Genomic DNA, 20,468 nt, shown 5'->3' on the forward strand with positions numbered 1-20,468 from the left:
TATTGTCTTTAAATATAGAAAAATCGTTTAGTTTGATGAGAGGAAAGCTTAAACCCTTGAAATTCAAAGTATAACCTTTAAATTGTATAATTTCAGAGCTTATATTGTTGCCGACTTTGTATTTATTGGGACGTTGACCCAAGTCAGCTATTGCCGCCACTAGAGCCCATTTAAAACAGTAAATATCTTTATTTTTAACATTTATAATGGCATGTCTCTTTACTACTTTTGACGGTAGTGGTATATAACTCGAACCCTTTAAAGGTTAATATATAAATTTAGTTCCAACTTAAATAACTGCACTATAGACCAACTGCCGCCTTTCCCATGAAATTCTTTCATCTGGCGTATTATGCTGTTAATATTTTGCTTAAATAACTCCTCATAACTTTTAATATCAAAAACTTCTTTTGTATCCGTTGGAAAATATTTTAACTCCACGACAGTGTTTTCTAAGTCCTTAAGATTTTGTTTTGCATAAAATGCGTTTAACACTATATTAAATTTGAAAGCAATATTATTCTTTAAAAATGCTTTAACTTTATGTCGTAATTATTCCCAGGGTTATTTTAGAAATATTTCAGGTACATGATATTTTGTTTTCAAATTGCCATAAAGTTGGTAACCTTGAGTTAACGGCACTTTTTATTGTTTTTTACTAAAGCCTCTTGTGGCGTGGATGCTGTATTTTTTACAGTCATAATTTATAATTTTCCAAGAATTTGTCCACAATATTGTTTACTTTTTACGACAAGAAAACACATTTTGCACTTCTCAATGTTTTCACTTTTAAATTTAAATATTTATACCCTTCACCTTCGTGAAAAGGGTATATATAAGTTTGTCATTCTGTTTGTAATTTCTATAATATAATTTTCCGACCCTATAAAGTATATATATTCTGGATCCTTATAGATAGCGGAGTCGATTAAGCCATGCCCGTCTGTCTGACCGTCTGTCTGTTGAAATCAGTTTTTAGAGGTCCCCAGATATCGGCGAGATCCGAATCTTCAATAATTCAGTTAGACATGTTTTCGAGAAGATCGCTATTTAAAATCAGCAAAATCTGTCTACCAATAACGGAGATATGAGCAAAAATCCGAGACAACCTCTGAAAATTACATCAAAAAAGCCACATTTTGTTCATGCTTTGTTAAAAAAAGCAACAACAACACTGTGAATTGGATAAAGATGTACATGTGCGTGTGGAGATGTATTTGGTTTTATTCAGCTGTGTATTTTTTTTGTATGTTTGCATGCTGTTCTGTTCTCACGAAGGTAAGTGTGTATAACAAGAACAATGAGATAATGCAGTAATATGTTGTTAATACAGCTCATATTTGTTTGAGTGTGGTAATACAGTTTAACGGTGGTATTACAGTACAATGGTTAATATTTCTTTCTGCTACAGTTTATATTTGTTTGTGTGTATGTTATGTGTGACATGTGTGCAGAGATACAAAATAAATAAAAACTGTTTTTTAAAACATACTTGGTGAAGGGTATATAAGATTCGGCGCAGCCGAATATAGAAATATTAGTTGTTATAAAACATGCATTGTTTTGATAAAAAAAACAGTGCCGTTTTCCATTGTTTTGTATGACAATATGAGAAGTTGAATCTTGTACTCAAAAACATCAAAAAGGGATTAACATTAGAATCAATTTACTTTTTAGATTAACTAATCTGATTATTAATTGCTAGTTGATGGCCAACTAAAAAACCCGTCCTTAGTTTACCAGATAAACGAATTTTTCTATTTGATTCATAACGGGGTGCCGCGTTCTCATTTTCATATAATAAGTAAAATTTTGTGGAGAATCTTAAATCTTAAGCACATTTTAAAAAAAAAATTTAATTTTCTTTAAGAGAAAAACATTTTCAATAAAAAATTTTTAATAAAATTTTGAAATTTTTATCAAAAATTAATATTTTTGAGAAATTTTATCAATAAATTTATAAAAATTTTTTCAAACTTTTTTATAAAAAAAACGACAATTAAATTTATTAAAAAACAATGTTTATATTTATATCACTTTATTCTTAATTTATTTAAAAATTTTGTAAAAAAATTTTTTTCAAACTTAAGTTTAGTACTTAATTATAAATATGTAGTTATTCACTCATAACACAGTCATCATTTTTATAATGACCCCTAGATAATGTATTAATGTTATCATAATATATAATTCTCTTATTATCTAAATATTTTGAAGATTCATCCCTAATGAGTTCCGAGTATAAATTGTGTAATTTTGAATTAAATTCACTAAAAGGAAGACAATTAAGAGTTTTATTCGAAAAACAAAATTTTAAATTAGTTAAAGAAATAATACCATTTTTACAAACATTTTCTCCAGATTGTACAATTTTTAAAGAATACATTTTAGATCTTAAACCTATATAACATTTTAGGAAAATTTTCTCATTTACCTTAAAATCTAAATTCTGTAGAAATTTTAAATCTTTATAAATCTTTATATCATTCATAGTTATGGTATAAATTAATACATTAGCATCCATATAGTTTAATTGTATATTATCATTAAACTTTGGCATCATACAATCATAATGAAAATTATACATTTTCCATTTAATCAATTCCAATATTATAAACTCTAAATAAATCGGTTTATAGTAGCTATAGGTATTATCTAATTCTATTGCCACTAGATTTTCTTCAAATATATGTGCATTTCGAAATTCAGCCTTAGCTACATAGGCACGAACTCCTGCTTTTCTGGCTTCATTTTCCCATTTGTTAAATACCTTTATAGTTGTATCCTTATATCTTTTCTCCATGATTTTATTGTATAAAGCTTTATTTAATAATCTAAAAACATATTTTTCAAAATTCGTTTTACCCTTACCATTGATGATTATATACTTCTCTAACCAATTACTTTGTTTAAACTTAAGTATACGATGAATTTTTTGCAATTTTAAACCATGTTTTAAGCATTGTTGTAGATTTTTATGGTAAATAATGTAATTATGTTTATCATTTAAATCAACAAGTAATTTCTCTTCTTTAAAATCGAGAAAAGTTTTCTTTTCACAGCAAAAGGGTAAGCTATTATGTAAGTCATGTACTTCTTGAGGATATTTCAGGTCAACTTCTAATATGTAACCATAATTGTTATCATTTGTTAAAGAATCTAAAGAAAATTTTTCAACATCCGTTAACCATTTAAAATCTCTTTCTGGTAGAACTTGTGACATGGCCCAATCGTATAAATTCTCATTTTCGAATTGTATTAAATATTTGGCTGGCAATTGATCATTATAATCCTCAAGATATTTATTATTTGCTTTGGCATATCTTTGAGAGCAAACCGCCACATCACCACGTAAACCTTTTTGTAAAAATGAAATCATAGTTTTATCAGTTAATGAAGCAAATCTAAATTTTGTAATTTTTAACATGGCATCCCAAGAGAGTTCCTCTGCTGTATAGTAGTGGCAGGGATCTAAGCTGTAACTACATTTACAAATTCTTCTAAAATACTCAAATACATCCGTCTGTAACATAACATTAGTTTTTAAATGCATTATTAAATAATCTTGTAATATTTTACATTTAAATGTAGTCCAAATATCTTGAGCATGTTTATAGTCCTCTAAAGAACATTCCAGCTCATTCAATTGGTTGTAGAATTGTTCACGACTAGGTAAACAAGTATCGTTAAGTTTTTCCCATGAATTTAAATAGTCAAAGGGAAAAACTCCTTTTCTTATAAGTAGATTAAACTTAAGATCATCATTGGGAAACATGGATTTAATTATTTTAAAATCTTGTATTTTTAAATCTTTAACTAGATCAGCTAATTTTTTGGGTAAAAATCTAAAGGAGTCTAAAAATCTTATTTCAATTTTAGCACCTATATCAGTATTTATAATTTTCGTCAATGATATGTAATCGTTTTTATTTTGTGAAATAAAATTAATTGGTTCGTTGTCGAAACTATAAAATTCTTTAACAAATATCTCACAATTGTTAATTTTATCCAAACAAATATGACATTTATCGTTTTTAAGAAATTCTAAATTTTCAGTTTCATTTAAATTTTGTTTAATGGGCTTTAATTTGGTTAGATAATTGCTATAAAAATAATTAACATCTTTAATTAAACTCTTGACAAATTCTCCAGCCGCATTATGTCCTTTAAAGCAGCGCAATTTGTCTAAAGTTTCATTAAAATTACATTTTATAAAATAACAAAAAGCATATGGCTTTGGATTACTTCTAGTTTCAAGATTTTCATATATATATGTAGAATTTGCATAAATAACAAATGGCACATCTATGGTTTTATCACAATTCTTAAATTCTAATATAGTATTATCTTTTTTGGGTATATTTACGATCTTTTGGCAATCATTTTGAAAATGCTCCTCCAATCTGTTCTTTTCATTATAATGTTGCAAGCAATCATCACATATATAAAGTTTTCTTGGATTCTGCGTTAGTTGAGATTTAAGTAATCTGAAAAAGAAGGTTTTTTTTCTAAGAACATCTTTATTTTTATACCCTTCACCTTCGTGAGAAAGGTTTGTAATTTCTATAATATAATATTCCGACCCTCTATATTCTGGATCCTTATAGATAGCACAGTCGATTAAACCATGTTCGTCGGTCCGCCTGTCCGTCTGTATGTTTGTTGAAATCAGTTTTTAGAGGACCCCAAATATCGGCGAAATTCGAATCTTCAATAATTCTGTTAGACATGCTTTCGAAAAGATCGCTATTTAAATCAGCAAAATCGGTCCATAAATATCGGAGATATAAGCAAAAATCAGCACTAGTGTGTTGTTGTTGGCTTGAAACATGAGATTATGTATATGATTCTATAAATCGACTTTCGAATAATTGAACAATCGACTTTTTGTCGAAAAAAGTCGATAACACGACTATCGTCTGTGAAAAAGGCGAAAAGTCGACTTTGGAAATATAAGTCGAAAAGTCGGAAAGTGGAAAAAAGTCGAAAAGTCGGAAAAAGTCAAAAAGTCGAAAATAGTCGATAAGTCTAAAAAAAGTCAGAAAATGTCGGAAAAAGTCGGAAAAAGTCGAAAATAGTCAAAAAGTCGGAAAAAGTCAAAAATAGTTAAAAAGTCGGAAAATCGAAAAAAGTCGGAAAAAGTCGAAAATCGTAGACAATTTGAAATAGTCGAAAAAAAGTCGAAAATAGTCAAAAAGTAGGAAAAAGTCTAAAATAGTCGAAAAGTCGAAAAAAGACAAAAATAGTCAAACAGTCGAAAATAGATGAAAATCGAAAAAAATCGGAAAAAGTCGAAAATCGCCGACTACTCTCAAATAGTCGGAAAATGTAAAAAGTCAAAAATAGTCGAAAAGTCGACTATTTACAAAATACTAAAAGTCGACTTTTGAAAAAAATGCAAAAAGTTGAAAAGTCGAATTTTAACTACTGACTGTGTTTTTTTAACACACCGTGGTGAAGGGTATATAAGATTCGGCATAGCCGAATATAGAAGTCTTACTATATTTTTTCTAAACAAAAAAACTTACCTCGACATATTTTTTATCCATACATAATGTGAATTAGATTTATCTTGAAGAAACAAAAGGTTTATATGTTTTGATCTTTTTGCTTTTCTTCTATAATAAGGACCAACAATTTTATTAGTTTCTTTATCATAACCAAATACATTTATACTTATATTTGGATTATTGTCCTCAAATATAGAAATATCGTTTAGTTTGAGTGGAAAGCTTAAACCCTTGAAATTTAAATTATAACCTTTAAATTTTATAATTTCACAGCTTATATTATTGCCGACATTGTATTTATTGGGACGTTGACCCAAGTCAGCTATAGCCGCCATTAGAGCCCATTTGAAACAGTAAATATCTTTATTTTTAACATTTATAATGGCATGTCTTTTTACTATATTTGATGGTAGTGGTATATAACTGGAACCCTTTAAAGGTTGATATCTATATAGATTTAATTCCAATTTAATTAACTGCACTATAGACCAACTGCCACATTTACCATGGAATTCTTCTGTCTGGCGTACAATGCTGTTAATATTTTCTTTAAATAACTCCTCATAACATTTAATATCAAAAACTTCTTTTGTATCTGTTGGAAAATATTTTAATTCCACGGCAGTATTTTCCAAGTCCTTAGGATTTTGTTTAGCATAAACTGCGCTTAGCACAATATTAAATTTGAAAGCAATATTAACCTTTAAAAATTTTTTAACTTTATGCTGTAATTGTTCAAATGCTTCTTTTAGAAATGTTTCAGGTACAAGACATTCTGTTTTTGAATTATTATACTCTAGAGTTAGTAGTCTTGCGTTAAATGCACTTTTTACTGTTTTGACTAAACTCGTTGGTGGCGGTGGCGTAGGTACTGTTTTGTTTGTTATTGTCTTTTCTGCATCCATAATTTATACGTTTCTAAGAAATTATCCGCTATGTTGTTAACCTTTTCACTTCTAAATTTGTACAGTTTTTAAATTTACTTAATTTTTTTTAGCGAAATGTAGAGATTTGTTTACATTTAAACTTCTAGATTGTTGACATAAAGTAATATGTGTTTGTATTCCAACACAATTTTGAAGCCTGTTACTGCAAACATAATTGCCAGATCAATTAGAGTTTTCTCTAAACCTCTCTTCTAAAGTGGCAATCTTTAGGTAAAGGATTAAATTGAAATAAATCTTCGAAAGTTGTTTTTGAATACTCAATCAGTTAATTTTGTTTGCTAGTTTAAGCGCCCCATGGAAATGGTTTAAACTTGAGTAAGAAATGCAAAAGTGTTAACAACTGATGCAAAAGAAATATTAAACAATTTTTATTAAAATAAACATTCAAATGTTTGATTTATCGTTTAGTATAAGTTTAGGAGACTTCACAATATATTTTTTTCTTTTAAATTTGTTTTTCATTAATTTTCATATTACATTTGCAATTATCTTCTTCTTTTTTATAAAACATGCGTTGTTTTGATAACAAACAGTGAGGTTTTCTGTTGTTTTGTATGGCAACACTGCAAAGTTTTATCTTGTACTCAAAAATATCAAAAGGAATTAACAATTCACGAAAAAAAACATAAAATTACATAAATAGTGAAAATCTCTGCACACTTCAATTTTATATTAAAGAAAATGCCATTGTTGTGTAAATTATGTATTAATTTTCTCTCAATAATCATTAACAATGATTTATTGACAGAAAATAATCACAATTAAGTAATAAAAACCCTATTCTTGAACTTAAGACGAAAATTAAACTCTGGCATCTCTTTATAACACTATTGGGAATGTGATTTTTAAACAGCTGTTTGTACATCCACCTGTAATTAAAAATACAACTTGCTGGCATTGTTGACGTTACAGTTTTGTTGTTTTTTTTTTCAGTAATAAAATTGTGAAGTGTTGGAATTTCTTTTATTTAAACAATACAAATTGTTATATTTAATAATAAAAACACTTAAAAATTAAAGAAATTAAACATGTCTAACGATTGGGATGAAGTAAAACGTTTAGCTGCTGACTTTCAAAAGGCACAATTAACATCAACTTTACAAAAGTAAGCAACTAACAATTGGGAAACTCAATAGTATAATTTTTATAAAAAATAACTATACAAACCAATATTTTAGATTATCCGAACGTAATTGTATAGAAATTGTTACCTTACTATTGGAAAAGAAACTTTTAGAGGTAATATTTACCAATGATGGTAAAGAGTACATAACACCAGACCATTTGGAACGTGAAGTACAAGATGAGTTGTATGTCAATGGGGGTAGAGTTAATTTGGTGGAAGTTAGTAAAACCTTAAATGTGGATTTGACTAGGGTAAGTTGTTATTTTTTTTAACATAAATGTATAATAAAATATTAATCTTTAAAATGTTTAAAGATTGAAGAGGTGGCTAATAAAATCGCTTTGGAAAGTCCCAATGTACATTTTATTTTGGGACAACTTATAGACGAGGATTATATCACCTATATAGCTCAAGAAATCAATGAGAAATTATTACAAAAAGGTGAAATTTCGGTTAATGATTTAACCGAACAATTTGATTTACCTTCGGACTTTTTGCTGACTCATGTGCTGGAAAAACATTTGGGTAAAATCATTAAGGGTCGTCAAGATCCCTCAAATCCTAAGATATTCTTTACTCAAGCCTATTTACAAAGATGTAAGGCTAAAATACGTGGTGCTTTGGCGGCTCTTACACGTCCTACAAATGTTTCGGTAATTTTACAACAGACCAATATACAACAGAAAATATTCCATACTTTGGTGGATGAAATCAATCCTGCTGGCCATGTAACCTCTAAACAGGCTAATGCTCAATACGTGCCTAACATTTATGCTAAAATGCAAGCGGATTGGGTTAATAATTTCTATCGTCAAAATGGTTTCTTGGAATATGATGCCATTAACAAGTTGGGCATTACAAATGCCAAACAATTTATCACTAAACAATTTCCCGATGAGGAACTGTTGTTTTTAAAACGTTGTGCGGTTAGTTCAAAACTAGTAGAACTTACTGTTATGCCCGCTTTGACAGCAGCCAAACAATTTATCGATTTATCTTCTCTGCTGCCCTCTAACATGTCCTCCTCCGATCGTGAGGAATTGTTTGATGCTATAATGTCCAAAAATCAAGCCACCTTCTCCAATTTCGTGCTAATCGGTTCTTTAGGTGCTTCAGTGGTATTTACACCTCAATATTTAGAAGAATTAACTTTACCCTGCCGTGAATTAGCTTGTGCCAAAGCCAAGACGGCAGTGGAAAATGGTAGCTATCAACAGCATGTGGCCATAAAACAATTATCAGCTAAATCTGGTCAGCGTAAAGATTTTGACGATGATGAAATAGTGGACAAACGTGATGAACGCCGCAAGAAAGCTTCCTCCGGCAAGGCAGGTGGTGGTTCTCAAGGTCGTGAAACTAAAACCAAATCCACTAAGAAACATCAACGTGGTGGTAAGAAGGGAGGCAAAAACGATTTCGAAAGTGATGATGAAGATAACTTTGGTGGTAGCGGCACTGGTGGTGGTTCGTCAGGCAATAAAAAACAACTAGAATTGATAACTATTGCCGATATTGTCAAGGTTTTGAATAAGGAAACATCAGCATTGGGCATTGATGAATTAAACGAAGATATCGCGGCCATGTATCATGAGTGAGTAGAAAAAGAATTTACAAAAGTTTTCTACAAAAATGTGAGATTCTCACAACTTTTCTGTAGAAAGAGTTTCATGGATTCTATACAAAAGTTGCTCACACTCTGATCGTTTTTCTTTAGAAAAAGTTGCTCAAATTCTGATCACTTTTCTATAGGAATAGGTGCTTAGATTCTGACCATTTTTTTATAAAATAAGTTGCTGAGATTCTGATCACTTTTCTATAGGAAAAGTTGCTCAGATTCTGATCACTTTTCTATAGGAAAAGTTGCTCAAATTCTGATCACTTTTCTATAAGAAAAGTTGCTCAGATTCTGATCACTTTTCTATAGGAAAAGTTGCTCAGATTCTGATCACTTTTCTATAGGAAAAGTTGCTCAGATTCTGATCACTTTTCTATAGAAAAAATTGCTCAGATTCTGATCACTTTTCTATAGGAAAAGTTGCTCAGATTCTGATCACTTTTCTATAGAAAAAGTTGCTCAGATTCTTATTACTTTTCTATAGAAAAAGTTGCTCAGATTCTGATCACTTTTCTATAGGAAAAGTTGCTCAGATTCTGATCACTTTTCTATAGGAAAAGTTGTTCAGATTCTGATCACTTTTCTATAGGAAAAGTTGCTCAGATTCTGATCACTTTTCTATAGGAAAAGTTACTCAGATTCTGATCACTTTTCTATAGGAAAAGTTGCTCAGATTCTGATCACTTTTCTATAGGAAAAGTTGCTCAGATTCTGATCACTTTTATATAGGAAATGTTGCTCAGATTCTGATCACTATTCTATAGGAAAAGTTGCTCGGATTCTGATCACCATTCTATTGTAAAAGTTGCTCTGATCGCTTACTATAGGTAAAGATGCTTAGATTCTGATCACTTTTCTATAGCTAAATTTGCTTAGATGCTGATCACTTTTTTATAGAAAAATTGTTCAGATGCTGATCACTTTTTTATAGAAAAAGTTGCTCCGTTTGTCAGAAGACACATTCAGGAAATTAGTAAATGATATATTCCATAACAAACTTTCTTTAGACAATTAAATCAACTTGCACTGGCTAAGGCCCAAGAACTATATGAAATAACTTTGCAAAAGAGTGCGGCAGGCAGTGGACAAACTCATGCTGGTGTCCAAGAGAAAATCAATACACTCTTAGTTGATTTACGTCTATACGAAAAGGGACTAAAGGTATGTAAACACAATCAAATACAAAATTCTCAAATAACTAAAGAAATCTCCCTCCAAAAAACAAACAGCTTTTCCCTGTGGCAACACAAGCAGATTTAATCAAATATTTACTAAAATCTTTGGGTAATGATATGTGTAATGAATTGATGGCCTATATAGCTCACGAATGTCAAATTGAATTAAAAAACACAAATCTAAATGTAGATCAACGTAATAAATTGGCTCAAGAATGTGGTAAGTATTTGTCTATTCATTAGTTTAAAAAGAAATAACTAAATAAATCACATTTTAGGAGGTGATTACAAACCAGCTTTAATGGAATTAAATAAGGCTCTCAATAAGTCAATTGATGAATTTGTTTTGGCCACGGAAGCGGTTTTGAAAACTTGCAGCATGATTGTTAAGAAAGTTGACAAGAAAAAAGAACGTCCCTTAATCATACAGCATCGTGAAAAGCTCTTGGAACAATTGCAACAATGCTCAGAACCCGCTTTAATATTGCATTTAACAGCTTTGATCTTATTTACCACCATAACTGGTTGTATTCTTCATGCTAGTGGTAAATTTGTATCACAAATTTTAGCCTTTATTAATAGCTCCTTGTCCGATGAACAAAATAAACTTTTAACACAATATCATGGTGAGTTTTTATTAAAAAAGATTGATATGTTTTTTTTTTTAAATTTCTCTTTTTTTTTATAAATTTTTTTTCTAGATTTGGTCATTAGCGTTTTACGTTTGTCCTCGGATTCTCAAGAATATTCCGCAGCTAGTTCTGATTTACAGGAATTAGAACCTAAAATTAAGCAATTGGCTGCAACATTTGAAAAACCTGGTCTTTCTAAAACCGACTAACTAGCATTTCCGTATTTAGTTGCTTAAGTAAATAATAGTTTTGTTTTACTCTAGTTTTTCTTTTTGGCCATTTTAAGAATTTGTAAATAATAATTAAATTCCATTTTATTAATTTAATTTGTTGCTCATAAAGTGTTTTTTTTTATATTTCTTCTTTACGGTTTTTGCAATATATATTTTAATTAAAATAAAAATTGTTGAACAAAAAAAAAAATTTAAATCAGAACTAAAAGCTTTTAAAGTAGTTTTTATTATTCAGAAAACTTCTATAGAAAAAGTTGATCTGATTTAAATAACTTTAGAAAAAGTTGCTCTGATTTAGTTCATCATCTATAGAAAAAGTTGAACAAATTCAGACAACTTTTCTATAGAAAAGTTTAAGATGATTCGAACAACATTGCATCTGATTTAGACAACTTTTCTACAGACAAAGTTAATCTGATTCAAACAACTATTCTATAGAAAAAGTTAATCTGATGCAGACAACTTTTCTATAGAAAAAGTTGATCTAATTCAGACAACTTTTCTATAGAAAAAGTTGATCTAATTCAGACAACTTTTCTATAGAAAAAGTTGATCTGATTCAGACAACTTTTCTATAGAAAAAGTTCATCTGATTCAGACAACTTTTCTATAGAAAAAGTTGATCTGATTCAGACAACTTTTCTATAGAAAAAGTTCATCTGATTCAGACAACTTTTCTATAGAAAAAGTTTATCTGATTCAGACAACTTTTCTATAGAAAAAGTTGATCTGATTCAGACAACTTTTCTATAGAAAAAGTTGATCTGATTCAGACAACTTTTCTATAGAAAAAGTAGATCTGATTCAGACAACTTTTCTATAGAAAAAGTTGATCTGATTCAGACAACTTTTCTATAGAAAAAGTTGATCTGATTCAGACAACTTTTCTATAGAAAAAGTTGATCTGATTCAGACAACTTTTCTATAGAAAAAGTTGATCTGATTCAGACAACTTTTCTATAAAAAAAGTTGATCTGATTCAGACAACTTTTCTATAGAAAAAGTTGATCTGATTCAGACAACTTTTCTATAGAAAAAGTTGATCTGATTCAGACAACTTTGCTATAGAAAAAGTTGATCTGATTCAGACAACTTTTCTATAGAAAAAGTTGATCTGATTCAGACAACTTTTCTATAGAAAAAGTTGATCTGATTCAGACAACTTTTCTATAGAAAAAGTTGATCTGATTTAGACAACTTTTCTATAAAAAAAGTTGATCTGATTCAGACAACTTTTCTATAAAAAAGTTGATCTGATTCAGACAACTTTTCTATAAAAAAAGTTGATCTGATTCAGACAACTTTTCTATAAAAAAAGTTGATCTGATTCAGGCAACTTTTCTATAGAATAAGTTGATCTGATTCAGACAACTTTTCTATAGAAAAAGTTGATCTGATTCAGACAACTTTTCTATAGAAAAAGTTGATCTGATTCAGACAACTTTTCTATTGAAAAAGTTGATCTGATTCAGACAACTTTTCTATAGAAAAAGTTGATCTGATTCAGACAACTTTTCTATAGAAAAAGTTGATCTGATTCAGACAACTTTTCTATAGAAAAAGTTGATCTGATTCAGACAACTTTTCTATAGAAAAAGTTGATCTGATTCAGACAACTTTTCTATAGAAAAAGTTGATCTGATTCAGACAACTTTTCTATAGAAAAACTTTTCTATAGAAAAAACAACTTTTCTATAGAAAAAATTGATCTGATTCTTTCTATAAAAAAACATTTATAATCTGATTCACTCAGAACAGTCGATCAAACTCAGACAAAGTTGTTATAGAAAGGTAAATTCGTATCTGACAAATTTTCGAACGAAAAATTTTCTCGGATTTAACCAAAATTTTTTAATTTTAAAAAGTTGTTACATATTTCAAAAAAAACTGCAATTCAAAAAAACTTTAATTTTTAATTAATAGAAAACTTTTTATTATTAATTATTTTTTATTTTAAAATATTTACAAGAACAATTTGAAACTGACTATTTTTTAATGATTGATTTTATATTTACTTTTTTGTAAGATAATTTGTTTCTTTTTAATTAAAATTATGTGTTTTTTTCATTTAATGATGGAAAAATGCATTTCATAATTTAGTAAAACATTAGATAAATTAATTATTACTATGAAGTCTTTGTAAGATTTGTTTGGCTTTATCACTAGTTTGCCTAAAAGAAAAAGAAAATTAATTTTATAAGAAAAAGTTATTAAATAGTTTAAGTAAATAAATAAAAAAAAACTTACATAAATAAGGGATTATTAGCATCACATGATTCTAAAGTCTGTTTAATGTAGGTGATAAATAATTGTAGATTTTTTAAACATTCAGAATCTGGCTGCAGCCAGGCGGTCGGTAAAGTATTGACAATAATATAAGCTTTGCTTATAGCATCGTTAGGTGTACAAACCTGAAGTGATTTAAAAAAAAAATATTAATAATTTTATATCAAAACAAAACACTTTAGATAACTTACCCTCATAGCTAATAATAAATAACGATTAAGTAGAGATCCTATAGCCATTTCCCTTAAAGGTTTATCGGCTATAATACCCTGCCAGGATAAGAAATTACGAAACAATTTTAAACCACTGCAAAATTGACGCTGAAAGAATGAGGTCTTATTTTCTTGCACCCTTAAAGAAACAAAATAAAGTTTCAATAGCAAATGAATTGTGTCCACTTTAGACATTTCTTTTGACTTACTGTTTCGGAAATATGGGTATAAAAACATCATTTTCTAAAGCCAATTTCATTTTCTCTAAAATTGCATTAAACAACTGTTGCAATGTTTTTCCATCTTCTTTTAAAGGAAAATCTCTACCCAAACGATTTATGAAACCAATTAAACGTAATGTTTGTGTTGTCGATAAAGGATCCCAACAATGTGTTACAATATCTAAAAGAAAACGTATAATAAGAAATCAATAACTACCTTTACAGACTACTCCCTGTATTTACCTATTAATTTGGGTAATATTATTTTCTCTAACAATGTGGGCACTAAATTAACATCAGGATCTTGTTTAAGTACCTCCTCTGTTTCGTCTTCACTCCAGGCATACAACATGGCAGCTGAATACCAATTGAGTTTTTCAATATCTTTAAAATCTGCCATCAATGGAGACCAAGTCAACATTTCAAGTCTTATCAGAGGACCAAGTATCTAAAATATAAAATTTATGATAAAATTAAGTTGATCAGTACGATCGGATTCAGCCAACTTTCAAACAGAAGAAGTAGATCTGATTCAGACTACTTTTCTTTTAAAGAAGTTGCTCTGATTCTGACAATTTTCTATAGAAAAAGATGCAACTTTTCTTTAGAATAAGTTGTTCTGATACAGACAACTTTTCTTTGGACTACGTTTTTCTGATTCAGATAACTTTTCAATAGAAAAAGTTGCTCTGATTCAGACAACTTTTCTATAGAAAAAGTTGCACTGATTCAGACAACTTTTCTATAGAAAAAGTTGCTCTGATTCAGACAACTTTCCTATAGAAAAAGTTGCTCTGATTCAGACAACTTTTCTATAGAAAAAGTTGTTCAGATTCAGACAACTTTTCTATAGAAAAAGTTGTTCAGATTCAGACAACTTTTCTATAGAAAAAGTTGTTCAGATTCAGACAACTTTTCTATAGAAAAAGTTGTTCAGATTCAGACAACTTTTCTATAGAAAGAGTTGTTCAGATTCAGACAACTTTTCTATAGAAAAAGTTGTTCAGATTCAGACAACTTTTATATAGAAAAATTTGCTCTGATTAAGACAACTTTTCTATAGAAAAAGTTGCACTTATTCAGACAATTTTTTTATAGAAAAAGTAGCTCTGATGCAGACAACTTTTCTATATAAAAAGTAGTTCTGATTCGGCCAAGTTTTCATTAGAAAAAGTTGCTCTGATTCACACAAACTTTTCTATAGAAAAAATAGTTCTGATTCTGAAAACTTTTTTATAGAAAAAGTTGTTCCGATTCAGACAACTTATCTTTAGAAAAAGTTGTTCTAATTCAGACAACTTTTCTATAGAAAAAGTTGTTCTGATTCAAACAACATTTCTATAGAAAAAGTTGTTCTGATTCAAACAATTTTTCTATAGAAAAACTTGCTCTGATTAACACAACGTTCCTAACGTTTAGAAAGCTTTTCTATAGAAAAAGATGCTCCGATTCAGACAAACTTTTCTATAGAGAAATTTGCTCTGATTCAAGACACCTTATTAGAAAATTTTGTTCCAGAATTAATTATTATCCTCGAAAGTATAGTGATAGTATCTTCATCATATAAAATTAATATACTTTACCTTGGGCAAACATAAACTAACAAAAGCATCTTTATATGAAGGCATATCCGTTTTACGCCAAGCATAGAATTTTGTTAAAATTATTTCAATTTTACTAAATTCATCGGTAACATCGTCCATTACTTCTAAGCCTTCTTTAATAAGTTCTTCTACAAGGAAAATAAAGTCATAAGTTAAAAAAACAAATTGTTTAAAAATTAAACTTATATCACAAACCCAATTCATTTTGAAATAATTCTTGATAACGATCAGAAGTTTCCTCATCCGAAGACATGCCATCTAAATGTGAACTTAACATATCCTGTCTTTCACGTTCACAACGACGTCTAGTACGTCTGCCCTCACGTTCGGCAGCACGGCGAACCTGTTCATCATACTCAGCACCACGGCGTGTGGTAGAAGGTTCTAAAACAATATAAAAATAACTAAGGGCGAAGAAAAATATAATAAAATTTAACTTACTAGCTGCTTCAGCCATTTCTTTAGCTTGATCACGTACATCCTGTCTTCGACGATCGGTTAAGAAAAGCTGATGTTTGCCAAAGAATTGTAGGCAACGTTTTTCTAAATCTGTTATTATTGGTGTCTAGAAGTAAATCGAGTTTCTTTTATAATTTGTTAAAACAAATAACATTTCTTTAACCCACCTTTTCATTAAGACAATCTATTAAATCTGTAACATAACACTTAATTTCCTGATAAAATCTATATTTTGCTGCTGCTGTAGGAGCTTTCTGCTTACAATCCATTTCTTCTAATTTCATGGCTTGCATTTCTCTGCCAATTCTTTCGATATCTTCCAAATGATTACTGTTAAGTTCTTTTAACTTACACAAACGTTCTCCTATAGCATCTCGTATTTCTTGTGGTGATCTTAATGCGGTTGCTTTTGTTTTATCCTTCTTCGGTTTATTGGCACTTAAGACTTGCTGAGGTTTCTCCAATGTACATTTAGCATAGGCCTGCTCTAGTAATGAAGATGTAGACTCGGGTTGGGGTGGAGCTTCTAAAGCATTTTCCATATTTGATTTAATCATAAAACGTGATAGAACCGATTCATGTTGAGCATTAACCAATTGAGCACCTGTTACACCTTTACGTATCTGTTGATTTTCCCATTCATGAGTTTCACAATCTGAATCTTCATCAGTATCTAATTGGACAGAAAGTAGAGTAAAATGTTAAAGCTTTTTTTATATAACAAATGTTTGGTAAATTTTTTTAAACTAGTTTTAAAATTAGTTGTGGTCACTCTGTAACAAACCGTAGCGATTTTTTATTAATTACATACAATCTTTTTCAACAGCATAGAATTTTTCACGTCTTTCTTCACGTTCTTTTATGCCGGTTATAGCATTCATATCTACTCGTTCCTCATCATCCGAATTATCGCCTTCTATATCTTCTCTGGCTAAGCGACTGCCTTTTTTAGTTTCTACCTTAGGTTCGTCTATGGTTATGAAATCACCTAAAGTTTTTACATTAATTTATAAATAAAATTTTCTATAAAATATTAATAAACTACTTACCTTGCTCCCGAGCCTTTTGTCTTCTCTTACGTGCAGCATGTATCATAGCAGCGTCTGGTATAGAACCACTTTCTAACATTTGCTTTAAATGATCTGGTTTGGAAAATCTATGTTTGCTGCCATTACGTTCATTATCACTTTGTTCATCATCTTCGTCAGACATGTCATTGCGACCGGCACACAAAGCGGCTCGACCATTTAATATTATGTCCGGTTGAGATTTCTTTACCACCAGCTGTGAACAAGGAATTAAAAATAATAGATTAGTTAATCTTGAAATGACTCAATTTCATTTTAAAAAGATCAAAAGTTTTATTGCATTAAAGTTATACATATTAAAGAGTTTTCTATAGCAAAAATTGCTCAGATTCTGACCAATTTTCTATAGGAAAAGTTGCTCAGATTCTAATCTCGTTTCTATAGGAAAAGTTGCTTAGATTCTGATCACTTTTCTATAGGAAAAGTTGCTCAGATTCTGATCACTTTTCTACAGGAAAAGCTGCTCAGATTCTGATCACTTTTTTATAGGAAAAGTTGCTTAGATTCTGATCACTTTTCTATAGGAAAAGTTGCTCAGATTCTGATCACTTTTCTATAGGAAAAGTTGCTCAGATTCTGATCACTTTTCTATAGGAAAAGTTGCTTAGATTCTGATCACTTTTCTATAGTAAAATTTCCTCTGATTCTGATCACTTTTCTATAGTAAAAGTTGCTCAGATTCTTACAACTTTTCTATAGGAAAAGTTGCTCAGATTCTAATCACTTTTCTATAGAAAAAGTTGCTCAGATTCTAATCTCGTTTCTATAGGAAAAGTTGCTTAGATTCTGATCACTTTTCTAAAGGAAAAGTTGTTCAGATTCTGATCACTTTTCTAAAGGAAAAGTTGTTCAGATTCTGATCACTTTTCTAAAGGAAAAGTTGTTCAGATTCTGATCACTTTTCTATAGGAAAAGTTGCTCAGATTCTGATCACTTTTCTATAGGAAAAGTTGCTCAGATTCTGATCACTTTTCTATAGGAAAAGTTGCTCAGATTCTGATCACTTTTTTATAGGAAAAGTTGCTCAGATTCTGATGACTTTTCTATAGAAAAAGTTGCTCAGAATGACTTTTCTATAGAAAAAGTTGCTCAGAATGACTTTTCTATAGGAAAATTTGCCTAGATTTTGATTACTCTTTTATAGGAAAATTTGCCCAGATTCTAAAACTTCTCTATACAAAAAGTTGCTCAAATTCTGATCACCTTTCTATAGAAAGTTTCTCAAATTTTAGTCACTTTTCTATAGGAAAAGTTCCTAAAATTTTGATCACTTTTCTGTGGGGAAATTTACTCAGATTCTGATTACTTTTTATATGAAAAGTTACTTAGATTCGGATACTGAAAAAGTTGAATTTAATAATAAATTTAATAAAAAAATTTGACCTAAATTTAAAGAAAATTTTTAAACCCTAAGATCAGAATACTTAAGATAAAGAAAAATTATAAAATATGTTTGTAATTAAAAAATAAGATAATCCAATTCTTTTAAATATTTCATTACGAAATTTTTTGTTGATTATTAACAAAATGTCCTAAAATCACATTTGTTAAATATTTACAGAAAAAAAGAAAAAATAATACTTTTCTTGAACACTTTTGTTTTAAAAAATATATTATTTTTTCTTTCAAACCAAACACTTAGAATATATTTTTTTATATAACGTTTTTGATGGTGCGGTTTTCTTGTTTAAAATATTTGTTTTTTTTATTTTATATTAGAATTTCAGTTTGTAGAAAAATGATAATAATAACCTTACCACAAAGTCGTCTGTGCGTATTTCTGTTTGGATTTTATCACTTTTATTACTTTTACTATGTTCCGTAGAACTAGTTGTTGAAGTCGAAGATGAACCTAAACTATGAGAATTATTATTACGTGAACCATTTTCACGTTCCCTATTTGAAAGGTTACTATGATGAGTGCTGACTGTGTGCTGACTATTGGTGGCGGTAGCGGTAGTATTGTTACTAATGCTGCTGCTAGAAATGTTATCGGAATAACGTTCTTCCTTCTTTTTGCGTCTACGTTCCTTGTCCAACATACGCATAACTTTTTTACTGTGTGAAGATTTGCGAACTTGAAAGACTTCGGCATCTTCCTCTGGAAAGTGAATGAAAGAAAGTTTTTTTTTATAAAAATATTTTTATTGTTAAGAAAATAACTTGATAAAACATAATGAATTAATAAGGTCTTTGCAACAGAACTGACCTACATTGTATTTTATAATACAAAAATCTGAATTTTAATTTATATTATAAAATTACATTATTTTCTGACAAGACATTCAAACACGCAAAGCAGCAGTATTATAACATATTCATTAACTTACCTTCATCTGCAAAACTAAGCAGAGCCTTCGTTTTACTCACATCACCACCTCCTCCACTGGCATCTTTTTTACTAGACGATGCTTTCGATTTACTATCCTTACTTTTCTTTTTCTCCGATTTGACAGAAATTTGTGGCGGTGGTGGTGCTATAAGTTCTGCATTATCATCTACTTCCATATCGTTATCATTAGAGTTTCGGGCATCTTTTACAACATTATTGGCGTCCTCATCATCGTCCAGTGTGCTGGAAAATACCCTTCTTTGTATTTTTTTCGGTTTGCGAAAAAGTGACATATTTTTTTATTTATGTTTTTCTTTCACTTATTTAGTAGTTTTATATTAATTTAACTTGCTTTTTTTGTATTTTTCAAAACAATTGCAACGAGATAGTAAAAAAATTATATGAAAATTTTCCGGTTTTTTCTGTGTGTTTTGCAAAATTGATGTTTTTGCTTCTTCTTTTTTGCTGTCTATGAAAATGCTTCTTCTTTTTTTTAAAGGAATTCAGTGAGGATGTTGTCAATTGAAAAAAATGTTGCCAATAGCTTTTGAATATAAGGAAATTTGTTTACAAAAAAGTTTAAAGTTGAATGACTAATAATATATATCGTAATATAACGAATTTTTACTTTAATATATTAATTAATTTTGCAGAAAATAAATGGCAAAATCTTGCAATTTACATTAGATTATTTTTTCTTTATTTTGGAGTTTTTAAAGCTTTATGTAAAGCGTTTTATCAGTAACGGCTTCTGCAAAAATCGCTAGAAACGCGGCATTTTAAAAGGAAATTACATAGTAGTAGTGTTCTATAAATCGTCTTTCGAATAATCGAACAATCGATATATCGTAATATAACGAATTTTTACTTTAATATATTAATTAATTTTGCAGAAAATAAATGGCAAAATCTTGCAATTTACATTAGATTATTTTTTTTTATTTTGGAGTTTTTAAAGCTTTATGTAAAGCGTTTTATCAGTAACGGCTTCTGCAAAAATCGCTAGAAACGCGGCATTTAAAAAGGAA

At 29.3% G+C, this 20,468-nt stretch overlaps 3 protein-coding genes across 4 annotated transcripts; 1 reads left to right on the forward strand and 2 right to left on the reverse strand.

Annotated features, from left to right (window-relative positions):
- Positions 1-2,007: 2,007 nt before the first annotated feature.
- Positions 2,008-6,840, reverse strand: LOC124419769. Its single transcript, XM_046950350.1, has 2 exons — positions 5,529-6,840; positions 2,008-4,487 (listed from the first exon to the last, which is right to left on the reverse strand). The coding sequence occupies exons 1-2, from the start codon at positions 6,413-6,415 to the stop codon at positions 2,117-2,119; spliced, it is 3,258 nt and encodes a 1,085-aa protein (XP_046806306.1). The 5' UTR covers positions 6,416-6,840; the 3' UTR covers positions 2,008-2,116.
- Positions 6,841-7,361: 521 nt separating this feature from the next.
- On the forward strand, positions 7,362-11,331 carry LOC111688288 (E3 UFM1-protein ligase 1 homolog). The gene is made up of 7 exons (XM_023450775.2): positions 7,362-7,562; positions 7,636-7,834; positions 7,898-9,174; positions 10,206-10,359; positions 10,428-10,593; positions 10,652-10,999; positions 11,075-11,331. The coding sequence occupies exons 1-7, from the start codon at positions 7,486-7,488 to the stop codon at positions 11,212-11,214; spliced, it is 2,361 nt and encodes a 786-aa protein (XP_023306543.2). The 5' UTR covers positions 7,362-7,485; the 3' UTR covers positions 11,215-11,331.
- A 1,860-nt stretch (positions 11,332-13,191) lies between these two features.
- On the reverse strand, positions 13,192-19,892 carry LOC111688286 (PAX3- and PAX7-binding protein 1). Of its 2 annotated transcripts, XM_023450774.2 has the most exons (13): positions 19,439-19,892; positions 18,866-19,209; positions 17,070-17,304; positions 16,832-17,008; positions 16,188-16,693; positions 16,003-16,126; positions 15,757-15,945; positions 15,541-15,689; positions 14,201-14,405; positions 13,946-14,138; positions 13,716-13,875; positions 13,486-13,649; positions 13,192-13,409 (listed from the first exon to the last, which is right to left on the reverse strand). In XM_023450774.2, exons 1-13 carry the CDS (start codon positions 19,731-19,733, stop codon positions 13,355-13,357), a joined length of 2,796 nt encoding a protein of 931 aa, XP_023306542.2. In that variant the 5' UTR covers positions 19,734-19,892; the 3' UTR covers positions 13,192-13,354. The 2 variants fall into 2 exon arrangements, with proteins under 2 accessions (XP_023306542.2, XP_046805617.1); XM_046949661.1 differs by lacking the exons at positions 13,192-13,409; positions 13,486-13,649; positions 13,716-13,875; ... (5 more) ...; positions 16,188-16,693; positions 16,832-17,008 and having other exon boundaries at positions 17,166-17,304; positions 18,861-19,209.
- Between the last annotated feature and the right edge of the window lie 576 nt (positions 19,893-20,468).

Source organism: Lucilia cuprina, chromosome 4 (assembly GCF_022045245.1).
Source record: "Lucilia cuprina isolate Lc7/37 chromosome 4, ASM2204524v1, whole genome shotgun sequence".
Taxonomy (NCBI): Eukaryota; Metazoa; Arthropoda; class Insecta; order Diptera; family Calliphoridae; genus Lucilia; species Lucilia cuprina.